This window comes from Mus caroli, unplaced genomic scaffold (genome assembly GCF_978045245.1).
Source record: "Mus caroli unplaced genomic scaffold, Mus_caroli_1 scaffold_2, whole genome shotgun sequence".
Lineage (NCBI taxonomy): Eukaryota > Metazoa > Chordata > Mammalia > Rodentia > Muridae > Mus > Mus caroli.
The window spans coordinates 33,491,939-33,506,708 of NW_028227257.1; the positions used below are offsets into that span (position 1 = coordinate 33,491,939).

The following is a 14,770-nucleotide window of genomic DNA, read 5'->3' on the forward strand; positions in this document are numbered from 1 at the left end:
GGCAGTGACACCCTTCTGTATTGGAAATTTTCCCAGGACCACACCTATCTTATGGGTGTCCTAGAGCCAGCACTATTGGTGTTGTACAAGGTGTCTGTCCACAGTGGGTGAGAAGCCCCCAAATAAGGCAAGAGTGAGCTGTCAGAGGCCACAGGCCACCAAGAAGAGAGAAGGGTGGGATCAGAAGAATTGTGCCTTGCAGAAGTTTACAAATAAGTATCAAAATGGGAATTTGAAAGTGTAAATTACAAGGTCACCTTTCCCGGTCTTTTAAATTAGTATTTCCATCAAGTGCAGTAGCTAAGTTTGGAAACATTACAGCAATGCACAGTGTGATGTAAACCCCGTCCCCTCTCACAGCAGTCAGAAGCACCCCATGAGATATGCTTTCAGCTGGATGATGCTCCTGGCACCACAGCTGTGTGAAGAGTATTTTTTGTTTCTTTTCTTAGAAAGCTATGAGATCTGTATACATTACACATTTTATAATTCTAGGAAGTAAAATAAAGCAACTGTCCCCCCCCCCTTTGGTAATTTAGAGATTTCCAGATAAAATTATAAAAAGACAATTGTGGAAATACAAACAGTAACTAAACATGGTAGAGCATAGAAAGGGGTCACGGTTTGCTGCCTGGATTTTCTACATATTTAAATTCAAATGCCTCATGCTCCCCCTCCCCTCTTTCCTCCTCTCCTTTCTTTCTTCCTCTTTCCTCCCTTCCTCTCTGTTTCTTTTCTTTCCATTTGGCAGTTAATGCCTGAGCATCTACTGTGAGCACACAGAAGTGCACCAAATAACCAAAGCTCCATTATGACAGGGACTAGGGACAGGGAACTGGATATCCTGGCTGTGAGTGGCAGGACACTTCTAACTCTGTAATTTCTTTCTTTTCTTTTCTTTTCTTTTCTTTCTTTCTTTCTTTCTTTCTTTCTTTCTTTCTGTCTGTCTGTCTGTCTGTCTGTCTGTCTGTCTTTCTTTCTGTCTTTCTTTCTGTCTTTCTTTCTGTCTTTCTTTCTGTCTTTCTTTCTGTCTTTCTTCCTTTTTTAAACATTTATTTATTTATTTTATGCATATGAGTACATCACCATTGCTCCCTTCAGACACACCAGAAGAAGGCATCAGACCTCATTACAGATGGTTGTGAGCCATGTGGTTGCTGGGAATTGAACTCAGGACCTCTGGAAGAGCAGTCAGTGCTCTTAACCACTGAGCCATCTTTCTGGGCCCCAGCTCTGTCATTTCTTTTCCCACTTTTTCTCTTCAGACCTTCTGTCCTGCACTGTGTACATGTGTGTACATGTGTCTAGATCAGGTGGTACATTTGTCTTTCTCCTACATATTTCAAATCTCTGACAGTGCTAAACAAGTAGCCAGATGGAAAAGAGTGCTGTGAGAATCGATGTTGCCAAACAATTAAACCAAGACTAAAGCCCAATGGAGCCAAATAACAAGAGAACCCAGAGTAAGTCTCCAGAGGTCATTGTAGCATGAGAAGGCTAAGAATTTGCATCATGTGTCTACTGTACAGAAACAGGAGAAAAGAAACCACTTCCCACACATCTCTTTCTCTGGTCTGGACCACTTTGCTTTGTTGTATTCTTTGCTTACTTTTCACTAGAGTGTACAAAGAGCAAGAAGAAAGTAGTGAAGGTAAACAAATGGTTAGAGCTCAAATCTTTACAGAAACCAAATGAGAGTGGACTTCTCTCTACAAAAGATAATGTGTTCTCCATCCCCACTGAGTCCAAGGGTATGAGAAACACAACTTGGCTATGTAAGAAAGAAAAAAAATGATCCTCTGCTGTTTTAAACACTGATTGTCATAATTAGCAGTACTGTGTTAATTCTTTAAGCCTATTATGTAAAGCCCTCTTCTGTAAGACTACAGTAGCACATGATGACTGAGCTATGGTGACCGCAGCCATCCCATGTGTTCACTGTTGGTATAAGCAGGATCTGCCAAGCACAAATGCTCTGCCCATGAGTGTTCAGTCCTGACCTTTCTAAACCCCTCCTGTCTTCTGCAGGAACCACAGTCAAGTAGTGGTATTGATTGCCTATGTCCTCATATTAAAGCCAAGAGCCAGTTATGTTTTCTATCACAAAGTCAGAAGGGAAGCTACCCAGGTTAAGTAACATAATGATGGAGAATGCCAGGGTACCGTATAAGTTCAGACAGGCTCATCTATTCCTTCAGTGAGTGCTGGCTTCAGCCCTGATGTGCTGGCTCAACTGGAGAAAACCGTCTTGCTCGCCTTTCTTAGAGGAGAAAAGTCAGGTTGGGAAGATGCCTGGAAGATGTCATCCTGCCAATTAGCATGGATGTGCAAAGCATGCTGTAGAACTGTGGCAACACCAAGTAGTTTATGTTGATTAAAATAAGATGCTTATTCTCTAACTGGAACTTAGAATTTTAATACTCCCAAACAACATGTGTTGCTGATTGCAGAGATCTCATACCTACAAAGGGCTTTGGAGATGTGATTATTAATATGAGCTTTTATTTTGGGTGGCCCAGGGAGCAGATGTTGCAAATCCTTCTCAGGATAACAGAAGCTGTCATGCAGAAGCCAAAGGATAAGCATGTAAAGGACTTGTTTGCCCAGAGCTTGGCAGGGTTGCTCTTCAGGGTAAGTCTTTTTTATTACATGCTGCAAGTGTAGAATTAAAGTAGGCTTGGCAAATTAGTTTTAATTACTGAAAAATTTACAAGTTATATCAAATTAACTTTACATTTTTAGAAAAATTCCTTCTTAGCATTGTCCTAAAAGTTGTGATCTGTTTTCCAGTTAGAGTTTTGTTTTTAGGCTTCCTTCTCTGCCATTCTCTTCCTCTTTGTTTGCTTGAGAGTTTGCTTAGTTTGATAGTCAGGAACACGATGAGCTGAAGTGATGGTTGAGGAAGGAAACATCCTCTTCACCAGTTCCTAGATCTTGACTGATATATATGAAGAGTGTATGTGTAGTACAGATGGTGTATGTAGAGGTCGCAGAAGGAATTGGCACATACTCCCTTGCCTCATCGATTCTCTCTTCCTTTGACTACTTTGCCTACCTAGCTCATGGGTAAATGGGATAGGCCTACACATTCTTTTTTATTTGATCTTTTTTTCTAAGTCCAGGCTGTACAATGAGCCTGGGTTGGTCCAAACTCTCAATTCTATTGCATCAGCCTTTCTAGTGCTAGAATTATAGGCTTGTGTCATTATACTATGCCTATGTGAGGTTTGTTTTGTTTGCAATAGTCCAACCTGGTTTGCTGATGTTCCTGTACTGTCATGTGTCATTTGTCATACAGACAGAAATGTCCAGATACTTGTATGTGTGTGTGTATGTATGTGTGTGTGTGTGTGTGTGTGTGTGTGTGTGTGAAGAGTGTGTGTGTTTTATATTTGTAAAGAACTCGTAGAGGGTAAGGAAATTTTACGTTGCCGTTAGCCTTTTCTCTTTTCCAACTCTTCCTGTAGTGTTTATTTTCCCTCTGTTCTGTAGATAATCTAGGTTAATAAAGTTTCTTTTAAGAATGGTGGAATTTATCTCATTTAAAAATATTTACCAAGTAACAGGTGGGTGCCTCAGGTGGTACCTGTTGTCATAGTCTGAAGGTGATCAGAAAGCCTCACCTCTCTGTCTGCACTAGGATCCAGCACTTGGCAGTGTTTAATGTCCCTGAGAGTCAGGGTAGGAGAGGGTGTGGTTGGTTATCAGTTGTAAGAGAAGAAGTCCGTGAGGCAAGGTATATCCTTGTGGCTCAAGTGCTGAGCTGTGCCTGATTAAACACTGAACATCAATGCTGAGGGACCCTTGATGTACGCTGACCCACTGGTTTGCGTTTATGAGAAGTGTAACTCCAGAAAGGCCTGCTGACTTTCTCCAGGACTCAGCCCAACTTAGTGGCACAACCTAGTGCCGGGACTATCACTTTCCCTCTTCTGTTTGGAAAAGCATAGTCAATTAGGAGGCTATCCTGCTTTTATGTCCAGTGCTTCCTGTCTTTGAGGATGTTCCACTATGTTCAAGTGCTGTTGCGAATTTTGTTGGTGATTCATAGATCTGTATACATGCTTGTGACACTGTCTATGACAAATTCTATAAAGTGAAAGAAGTCAGCTTCGTTCTTTCTGCTTATTTCAGAGAAGGTCTCACCTGGCCTAGAACTTACTATGTAGACCAGGCTGGCTTTGAACTTATAAACATTTGCCTGTTTCTGCCCCACAAGGGCTGGGATTAAAGACATGTGTCACTACATCATCTCTTTATTTCTTATTTTATACTTAGTAAAGTGATTTCCAGTCTTGGCATCTCACTACACCAAGACATTCATCTGGCTTTGTTCCTGCTACCAGGACTGTGGCAATGGGAGGTGATGGCAAGTGACTTCAGCCGTCTCTGTCCTCTCCTCCTTAGATGAACAGATTACGTCTGTTCATCTAATATTGGGTCCACTTTATTACTATTAGTATTTTACTGAGTATTTTTATTCAGACTAAAATGCCAGTTTCTGTCTATACATTTTTAACTCCTGTCTTCAGAAGTTCAAGCCCATTACCAAAAAGCATAATCACAATAAAATTAATAATCTTCATGTAACAAAATATTGGCCTAATAATAAAATGGACCTACTATTAAAAAAATAGTAATTAGTAATTGACTTCCTTTTATGATGATGGGTTCTCTGTAAAGCAGGTGGCTAACCAGGAAAGGATAAACTAGCAAAGTAGTCAGCTCCGGCCATGAAGACAAAAGCATACACAGCATTTAGTGGGTGGTGGAGCTATAAAAATGGATAAACAAAACCCAAGCAGCAGGAGAGCTGTCAGATGGAAAAATCCAGAGTCAGATGTCTGGGAGATGATGGAGTGGGAAAATTTGACTGTGACAGAGGAGGGAAAGGGCCATAAGCAGAAGAGAGTCTACTTCCAGGAGAGCGTGTGGTTTTTAAGGCAAGGACGAATTGGAGGATGTAGGTCTGAAGCACAAGGTTCTGGGAAGAAACCTCGAGCAGGAGTAGGTGTGCCTCTCAGAAGGCGGTGAAGCTGGGTATGTGTTGCTAGACTGAAGGTCTCCTGGCTGACGGTGAAGGCAGTCTCATTCAGTGAGGTGTCTTTGAATTCTGCAGCAGTCTCAGCTGCTCAAAGTCATGCAGCACATGGGGGCTTAGACAACACATACAGGAAGGTGTTTGAGATAGCTGGACAGAGATGTTTTGTCTTCTTACTGACAACAGCAGTGTTAGCCATGGACTTTAGAATAATATTTCCTCAGATAACTTGTTACCATAATTCAAATCCTAGATACAGGTGGTCCAAAGTAATGTTATTTTAATTTTTTGTTTGTTAAAAATCATAAATTTGGTTGGTTTCAGACACTTATTGTGGCTTGGATCCGAGCAAACCTCTGTGTGTACATTTCTCGCGAGCTCTGGGATGACTTTCTCAGGGTGCTGTCATCCCTTACGGAATGGGAGGAACTCATCACTGAATGGTCTAACATCATGGATTCCTTGACAGCCGTGCTTGCGAGAACTGTGTATGGAGTAGAAATGACAAACCTACCTCTAGATAAGTTAAGTGAACAAAAGGAGAAGAAGCAGCGTGGCAAAGGTAAGAGCAGAGGTACCGGGTGAGAGAGTGCTCATGTGTGGACCTAAGCTTTTAGTGCGAGCTGAACCAGCTGCCTCGTGTCATTTTCAATGCTGCTGTTAGATTGTGCCTATTACTTTGTCCCCTTAACTGATAACTAAAGAGACTGTGGAAGACAACAGAGAAAATTACTGAGAGGAGTAACAGTGACCAGTGCTTTCTACATGGTCTTCACCCTTATGGTAGCTCTTTTAGTTACAGCTGTGTCAGAGACAGAAAACGAAAAATACAAAGACCTTATAGTGATTCAGTCAGTCAGGGTGGCTTAGGAAAGAAGTGGCGAAGACAGACATCAAAGCCAGGCAAGTCCAGCCCAAATGCTACACTGCTAAGATGCATGCTGCCTAGAACGTGTGGAAAAATTCCAAGTGCATGAGATGGGAGCCATTTTGGCTTTATTGTGTTTTTAGGTCAAACTGTTTTAAGACCTGAGGAAGTAAAAGTGATAGTTTTGAGTTGTGAAATAATGGGAGTCTCTGTTGGAGATGACAGTGGCACCCTCTTGTCACTGTTACAGTTCCTAAGGACTGTGGCACTTGAGTTAACTTGTCTATTCACTTATATTGTAAAGACTCAAATGTGTTCGTTCAAATGCATACAGTACATAGCAAATACAGAAACAAACTGGACCAAGTAGGAAGTGGCTATAGGTGTGGTTAAACAGCAGAATGCCTGGTAGGCTCGTGGGCTTCCTGGGGAAATAGAGAGGCACCTTCTCAGGGTTATAGCAAAGAGAGTCACAGAATGCAGACATTTCTGTGGGTGATAAGTAATTTCACTTGGTTCTGAGACCTTGAAGGCCTCTTTCCTTCAAAGCTTTGCCAAGCTACGTATGTTTGATAATAGATTATGTTTTAGTAGTAGTAACCTTTTGTAGACTGTCTCAGTTGGCCTTTGCTATGTGACAAATCACCTTAAAATGTAGTAAGTAGCTTAACCATTCAGTTATTTAGACCATGATTTTATGAGTTGATAACGTGGGTTGCAGACTCTGCCATTGCTAATTCCCATTTTCATTTGATTCTCTTAGTGCTGTGTGGCCACTTAGAGTGCTCTGATTCTAGGAACTGACTGGCTGTCAGCCAGGGCAGTGAGTGTGACTGGGCTACACACACGTTTCATAATTCAGCAGGTTGGCACATGGTTGTTAATATAATGTTATAGAAATAAAATTTTAAGGTCTCACATCTTCAGTCTTATTACCAAAGTAAGTCACGTAATGAAGTCCAGAGTCACTGTGAGAACAAAGGATGTGGATACAGAGAGATGTGAACTAGTTCTAGTGACGAGCTAACCATATAAATGGGCTAGGGACTGGCTTATCATGTATTCATTGCAGGCTGAGAATGACTTGCCAAAGCCCCAGTTAGTAAAAGCAAGCAGCAAGCCAAAGCAAAGTAGCTTATGTTCATAGCTTTCCAGTAGAATGGCTTAATTACAGTTTAGATTTTAATGACACGGCACAGTAATGTTTTAACATAGCTTTAGCAACAGGTCACTTTTTCTCCATATTTGAAGCTAAACAGAATTGTATTTTAGAAATACATACTAGACTAGAAATCCTTATCTCTTGCATGTCTGAGGTTTCCATGTGAACTAGGCCCTGGAAGTATCACGATACTATCTGCAGGAGACTGGCTACCTAAGACAGTGCTTCTCAGTCTAGAGGAGAGTTTTCTCTGCTGAAGGGGAAGAGCTGAGATACAAAGTACCACTTACTTTTTCAAAATAAGTGTGTTTCCTACATCCTGAAGGTGTTTAAATACACACACACACACACACACGATCACTCACAGGAACATCTCCACATGTGTGGGACACACTGCATCCTAAAGTACTTTTTTCCTACCTAGTTTATAAACACAGTCCTATGAAGATATAAACTAGCAATGGAAAGTTAAACCACTTCAAAAGTGCTGTTTTCCAGAGAGATAGGAGCAAATTATTTAAATAATGACCATGATAAACATCTTAATTTTATCACCTTAGTCAAAAAAGTAATTTAAATATTTATTATACAAATATGGGCCTAAGCACTAAATTAGTGAAAACAGAAGCTACACACCAAGGAAACTTAGTGTAAAAACAAGCCACAAGTTGTATCTGTTCTTCATTATTAATCTGAGCAAAAAAATCTCCTAAATGTCTTATTCCTTTTCCTTCTGTATTTCTTTTGGGGCTTTGACCTTTCTTTAAAATATTTGACTAGAAGACCATGAGGAAAGGGAAGTCAAATCAAAGACCACATTGTTTTTGAAACTTTTCTAAAATGAGATTTTAAATTATTTGTAGATTTTCATTAACTTGCCCATTTGACCAAGTATACACGGGTCTCTGTGGGGTTTGTAGCTGGGTTGGAGTCTTCAGAAGCCATTTTAAAACCAGGACTTTAAAGTTTTTGGCCTGTAAGTAATGGTTTTTAAAGTACCACAGGAACGGGCATAAGTTCAGATGACATTGTTCTTACATTGAGAAGATTGTTTAATATCTACTTTTGCATGTTGAAGGAAATACTGTGCAGATAGAGTTTGTATGAAACTGTTGGAGATTAAAAATCCTTCGGCAAGTATTTTTAGGGTACTGACATAGTTTCCTAAATTGTAGCATAAGAAAGGGGTTCTTAAGTAGAGACTCTGCTAGTGGTGAATTACTGTAATGTAGGGTAGTTTTTGACTCTTGGTAACATAGCATGCATACACACACACACACCATTTGCTGATCAGCCTAGGCACAGTAAAATGAGGAGTAACAATCTTACCATTTTTCAGGTTGTGTCCTAGAACCCCAAAAAGGAACCGCTGTTGGGAGATCCTTTTCTCTCAGCTGGCGTAGCCATCCAGATGTGAATGAGCCAATGAGATTCAGAAGCGCCACCACATCTGGAGCACCAGGAGTGGAGAAGGCAAGAAATACTGTCCGTCAAAAAGCAACTGGTAAATATTTAACAAATCTAATTATTATTTAAATGAATTTATAGAAAAATTTAAATTTCTATTCAGAATTTAAACAGTAAACCTTTTATTAGATGAGCTGTGTTAATATTTTATAAACTTTCTGATCTGCTTATTTCTCAGTTCACAGGTTTTATTTTTTATTTCTATAATCTGTACTGTGAACAGGAACACAATAAATTCATCTTTAGGCTTGGTGATGTCATTACCAGATGGTGTTCCTTTTAGAGTTCCAGCTAAGAAAATGAGGGGACACACATGGGCTTAGGAATGAATGGACACATTCTCATCTTTTGCTTCTTTGAAAGCAGAGATCTTCCTATGCCTAAAGAGGCTGCATTCACAGCCCATTTGGGCTAGCACTGGTACTTGAGGGAGAACCTGCTGACTAGCAGACTGCCTATTACGCTTTACTAAGGCAAGAGACAAGTCTTTAGAAAGGAAGCTAGCATTCACTTTGAGAATAGTAAGGTTCTCTTCTCCATCTGTGCTCTGGTGTAGGATAGGAACAATAGCACCTTAGTGTTTGATAGTTTCTTTCATCAGCAGAACCATGCAATTGGTGTTGATAGTCAACAGCTTCAGAGAAGCATAAACAGGATCCTCAGACCATAAAACAAATGTTTGATAAATAACACATTTTCATTGCTGATTAGAAGCCTAATATAGATAGTTTACCATCCTGTTGGCATTTTTTTGTCTGTTGTTCTCTAACCGTAACTTCCTCATTCCTTATTATGCCTTAGCATTTGCTGGTAATTATCTTTTTAGTTATTTGCACCACCTATTCTAGTTGTTCCCCTCCATTCTGTTTCTGAGAAACTTGATTCCTAAAACCATGAACTACTGAGGAGGCCCACTGATTCCCGTCTCAGTTCAACCCTGAGTATTCTGTCTGTCACTGGTTCTGTCAGGGTACCAGTACTCAGGAGCATGTGGCAAAGGCAGTGAGTGTCCTTCCCAAGCCATGCAGACTTATGCTGCCTTCACCACCCTTGAATTCCAAGTATAAGCACTAGTTCAAAAACAGTGCATTTTATTTGTACATGTTGATCAGCAACAAATACGTGCATATTCCATACGATACTGCAAATCTTAATTTTCCCCAGACATTTTAAACCAACAATGTGGTAGAATATGCATACTTTACCAGCATACTTTAGAAAGCATTCAGGAAAGGCAGGTTCTGTTTAATGATCTTCTAGGTATTTGAGGGGCCATGTGACACTGGACAAACCATTTATAAAGGTTTTGTAAAGATATTTGTAGAATATGTACTTTAAAACTGTAATGTTGACTTCTGTAGAATTAACTACGTTTTAAAAGTCTGCAACTGTTTTATATTTGAAATACAATGAGGACCATAAGTTACATAAGTCTTTGTGTTTTATATATACACATGTATGCATGTGTGTATTTATAAATATATATATATATGCATTTCCTATTGTATTTTATGCATTTAAAAGTGATAAATGTTATGAATTTGTTGTTACCTATTAATGGTCTTTGAAGATTTTTGTATTCCTTGCTGCTTATTAAAAGTAACACACATGGGTGATTTTACTCAGCTTTATTTTCCTGTTTTTTTTTTAACAAGGCCCAGAGTATTTCCCTGCAGTGTGAGTGTATAGAAGGCATTTATGTGAGTTTATAAGCTCACTGAGGTCATTGTCTATGTTCTCAGGAGGAATTAGTATCAGCTAGCAGGAATTATTATGGGATAGCCACTCAAAAATGACTTTGTTTCTCTACTGTCATTAAGAGAGCAGTTAAGATCTTCATACAGCGGTTCACCTTGCAGATTTCAGTTAGGTAAAGAAGCTGTCACTGATGCTGACACCAGGGAAACAGGTTTTATAGGGAGGATATCAGAGTGTGACTGAAGAGGCCTGTCGTGGCAAGACAACTCTGGCCCTCAGGGTCAATGATGGTGAGAATTCAGATATCCAGACTCAGAGTGATCAAAGTGAGTCTTAATCGCCACATAAAACAGCCAGTATTTTACTATTTGTCAAATTTATGCTGATCTATTTTGGAAAAATGCATAACCATTTGGTTACTAAAAGGAAAGATTTTAAACAGTGCTCAAATGAAATGCTGGCTGCATACAGAGGTAAACAGATCTTCTACACTTTGACATTTACATGGTTGTTGCCCTTTACATATTATATTACACATTCATGAACTATATAGTAATCTCATCACTGGAAATGCTGATAGCAAGGGACAGGGGAGGGACAGTAGAGTAAAAAGTTTGTTTAAATGTGCCACCATTGTATAAGGGTTTGTTTTACTTATGCTTAGCAGAGGTACATAAAATAACAACATAACAAATAATCATTTGTATTTCTATTTTAAGGATAGCACTGATGGTTTTATGGATTTTAAGGATATTTTTCTGTATCTGAAGCACATTCCATGTTTGTTTTATTGAGTGTTTATTTAACCAACAATGAGAAAATCAAAAGTTCATACCAAGAAACTTTTGCTCAACTAAATGTGAAATACAATATAAAAAGATAGGTTTCATGTATATCAAATAAAATGTATAACTGAGTCATATATTTATGAGCTTTGGGGATATCTTGTATACTAAATGCTAAATGATTAGCTTTTAAATACAGTCAGCTCTCAGTAAATCAATTTCTGAATTATTTATGATGTAATAGAAAAATTTCTGTCTTGGACCAGATTTTCCTTTTCTCACTGTGGTCTTTGTTATGTGTATCCTTTAGGAAGAGATACTAATGTGTTGATAATGTAATAACGATGACGTTGAGCAAGCAAACCAGACATCATTCTGATGCTCTCTGATACACAGCAGCAAAAGGAAGCATTCTTAAATGAAACTAGTTCTTTTTATGGAATAACCATTCTAAGTCATCAGTGGTTGGCTGTATTTAGAGACTGATTTAGTTCTCTCATTTTATTGATTTCTTTAAAGCCTAAAATGGCTTCCTTTAAATGTTTGGGGGAACACAGCACCTTAAGAACTTAGAAGTGGAAAAAGCTCTTGATGTGCTCTGATATAATGTTACTTTATCTCTCCTGGAAGCTAAGCGAAGCCAGTCTATCAGCAACTGTGTCCACCTCTCTGAGGCTTTGCCTGCTACTAAAAGCGTCCCGCTCCTCCTCCATACCGTGAGCGCTCTCTTACCTGGTCTCTCTTACTCCTCTTGCTCTCACAGGCTGTCAGGTACTGTACTGTTGTCTCATGTGTCCATCCATATCCCCTGGCTTCTCCCTCCTGCCCCAGGCCGAGTTTCCTTCATGACTACCCCCAGTCACACTCAGAAGGCTGTCTGTTGCACTTGTGCTAAATTTCAAAAAATATTAATTGTTGTTTTTGTGTAGTTCATGTTTAGTAGCTATTAGGTAGTCAAAAATTCTACAATCCTACTAGTTATCAGATTCATGGCTATAATAGAGGTTTTAATTAAAAAAAAAAAAAACTAACCAGTGCTAATTTTCAAAACATTTGTTCTTAGACTTCACCCAGTTAATTCAACTGAATTAAGTTTATGTGTATTTTTTCTCTAGCACAGCAAGGTGAATATAGTTAGTAATAATCTATTGTATATCTTGAAATAGCCTGAGTAGGGTGTTTTGAATGAACTTGTCAAGTAAATGATGAGGGTGATAGATACATGAGTTATCCTGGTCCAATGTCACTTCTCCCACATTGTCCATGCATCAAGATGCCACCCTGTGTCCTACTACTGTGTATAATCATGCTGTGCCAGTTACAAAGGAGGGTGTTGTAATACCAAAAATTAGTTTTCTCATGTTTTGCCTAGTCACTTCTCAAAGGGAATTTATTTTATGTGTTGAATAATTAAATCTACAAAGAGATATTTTTCAGTGATTTTTAAGATGAATTATATCTTAAGAGGGAAATGTTTTCATGTTCCTTTTATGCTCTGAATTCTGATATAGATTAAGATGTTTTCAGTACTGGAGATAGTGTGAGTACAGTTTCTATAGCTCAGACACTATAGCACCATTGTAGTTTGGCAAAATAAAATCAAAGCTGAAGTAAAATACCATGAGGGAAGAAGTTAGTTTTAACTGAGAATGGGGACTATAATGTTGCTTAGAAACTCTCTTTAGTAAACACTGAATGTGAAAACAGTAAGGCTGCTGGCATCGGAAGGGGGGACTATCAGGTAAGTGGCTGCTGAGTGGTAAATGCTTGCGGATCAGCTTGTCCAGGAAAGGCATCTTCTTTGAGGTGATTAATGAGGCATTGGAAAGAATTTGCTAGATATTTGGCTAATTGACACCAAAAAGAAATCTTTAATGTAAAAAGTTTTATTTCTTTCTCTATTTTATTTCCATACTGTTACATTTAAGTTTTTTTACTTGTTTTTCTGGAATATGTTCTCAGAAAAAAAATTCTTCCTATTAATATCTTCATTTGTAAAAGTTTTGTTCTTATTCAGAGTTATATTTTCATTCACTCAAATTCTTCGTGTGTGTGTGTGTGTGTGTGTGTGTGTGTGTGTGTGTGTGTGTGTATACATGGCACCAGCAGAAATTGAGTGACTTTCTGCAGTGACTCTCAACTAGGAATGATTTGGCAACATCTGGAGACATTTTTGGTTGCCTGGTAGGTAGAAGCCAGAGATCCTACTCATTATCCTCACTGAAAGCAGCCTATACCAGAAGATGATCAGACCTAAGGATCTATTGTGCAGATGGGCAAATAGCCCTGTAAAGTGGAGCAGGCTGGAGCCGGTCTGTGTCTCCCTATCTCTGCCATCTTCACTGCTTTTATAGCAGGGTGACTTTAAGGACAAACTGCTACTGCCATTTGATGTGACAGGTACAGTAATGAGTGCCTTCTCAGTCTGACTCCAGGTGTACTTTATTAGTTAGTGTGATACCATTGTCCTTTGTGACTTTCCCGTCAGTAGACTAGGCTGAGAGAAGTGAGTATCCATTTTACTTGGCTGGTAATTTGCAGCATGGTTTGTGTTCTGATGTACCTCTGAGTGGATGGCAATCTACTGCTAAGCTGCAGCTAAATGATAAGGAAGTCATTTCAGTTCTCCTTCTTGCTGGCTACAAGTTGAGGTTTTTTGTTTTTGTTTTTTGTTTTTTGCTTTTCTTTTAGTTTCACCGTGTCAGTGGTTGCTAGTTTTGTTTCTATTATGGCAGAAGTCTTTGTTTTGGTTTCTAATCTGTGTGAGTCAACCCACCAGAATTGTAATAATAGAAGCAATGGTAGTAGATCTGGAGGTGTGGGAAGCAAATGGTGTTTAAATTTGGGAAGAGTAAAAATGACCCACTTCCATTAATATGAGTAGGGAGAAATCTGTGTACCTCGGAAGTAGTTGTGACAGCTGGGGAGTCCCCTCTCTCTTTCTTGAAAACAGTCCCTCCTGCTTGTCTTGCAGTGTTACTGTTTTCTCTGTTGGGACATTTATCAGTCTGTAGCATTTGCATGCTATGTAAGGGTAGATTTTTCTTTTTTCTTTTGGGAATGTTGTAATGGTTATAACTAGCAGATAGACTGTCTTCCTTTATCCCAATATATGGGACCTAAGGGGAGGCCTTGCTGAGCTGCCTCTCTGTCTTTCCACAAGCTCCATGAAGTTCTTCCAGTTAGGACCTGGACTAACTTACTCTCAGGAGGATGACCTTGTGGACATGGAGAGTGCTAAGTGGAAAGCATCTCCTGGGCTTTTGTGAGATCAAGTTGGCATCACCAGTGGTATTTTTTAAACTAGGACCTTACATTCTAATTGTGCTTGTGCATCCTTACATGAGGGATAAATGGAACATAGAATTTTTGCTTATTTAATAAGATGAAATAAGGAAGTCTATAATTAAAGAGTGAATGAAAAGTAGACAGACATCTGGAGAAAATAGAAGTTAACTGAAGAACATACACATTTACTTCAGTCATGCTGACTCTTCTCAGTGGGGGTAAAAGCCACGGATCCTTATGATCATTTTGCTGATGGTTTTAGTGGAGCTTTAGAAAACAGTGGGTTAGGAATGGTGTTGAGAAACTACATCCTCAAGAGACAGGAAAGTCAGTGCTTTTGATCGAGTGTTATTAGACTTCACAGAGGATAAATGAACTGAGTCTGAGGCAGAATTCTGCTCTTCAAAGTGATTTAAACAAAAATTGTGTAACATTTAAAACATCCTGTATCAAATCTAAAT

The 14,770-nt window shown here is 39.1% G+C and overlaps 1 protein-coding gene across 2 annotated transcripts in view; it reads left to right on the forward strand.

Annotated features, from left to right (window-relative positions):
* Positions 1-14,770, forward strand: part of Ralgapa2 (Ral GTPase activating protein catalytic subunit alpha 2) — a 267,925-nt gene that overhangs the window by 79,014 nt on the left and 174,141 nt on the right. The window contains exons 14-17 of one of the 2 annotated variants that reach the window (XM_029473906.2): positions 2,520-2,631; positions 5,366-5,603; positions 8,411-8,575; positions 11,652-11,792. In XM_029473906.2, coding sequence (XP_029329766.1) covers positions 2,520-2,631; positions 5,366-5,603; positions 8,411-8,575; positions 11,652-11,792 — 656 coding nt within the window. The remainder of the gene's footprint in view (positions 1-2,519; positions 2,632-5,365; positions 5,604-8,410; positions 8,576-11,651; positions 11,793-14,770) is intronic. The other variant, XM_029473907.2, reaches the window with a different exon arrangement.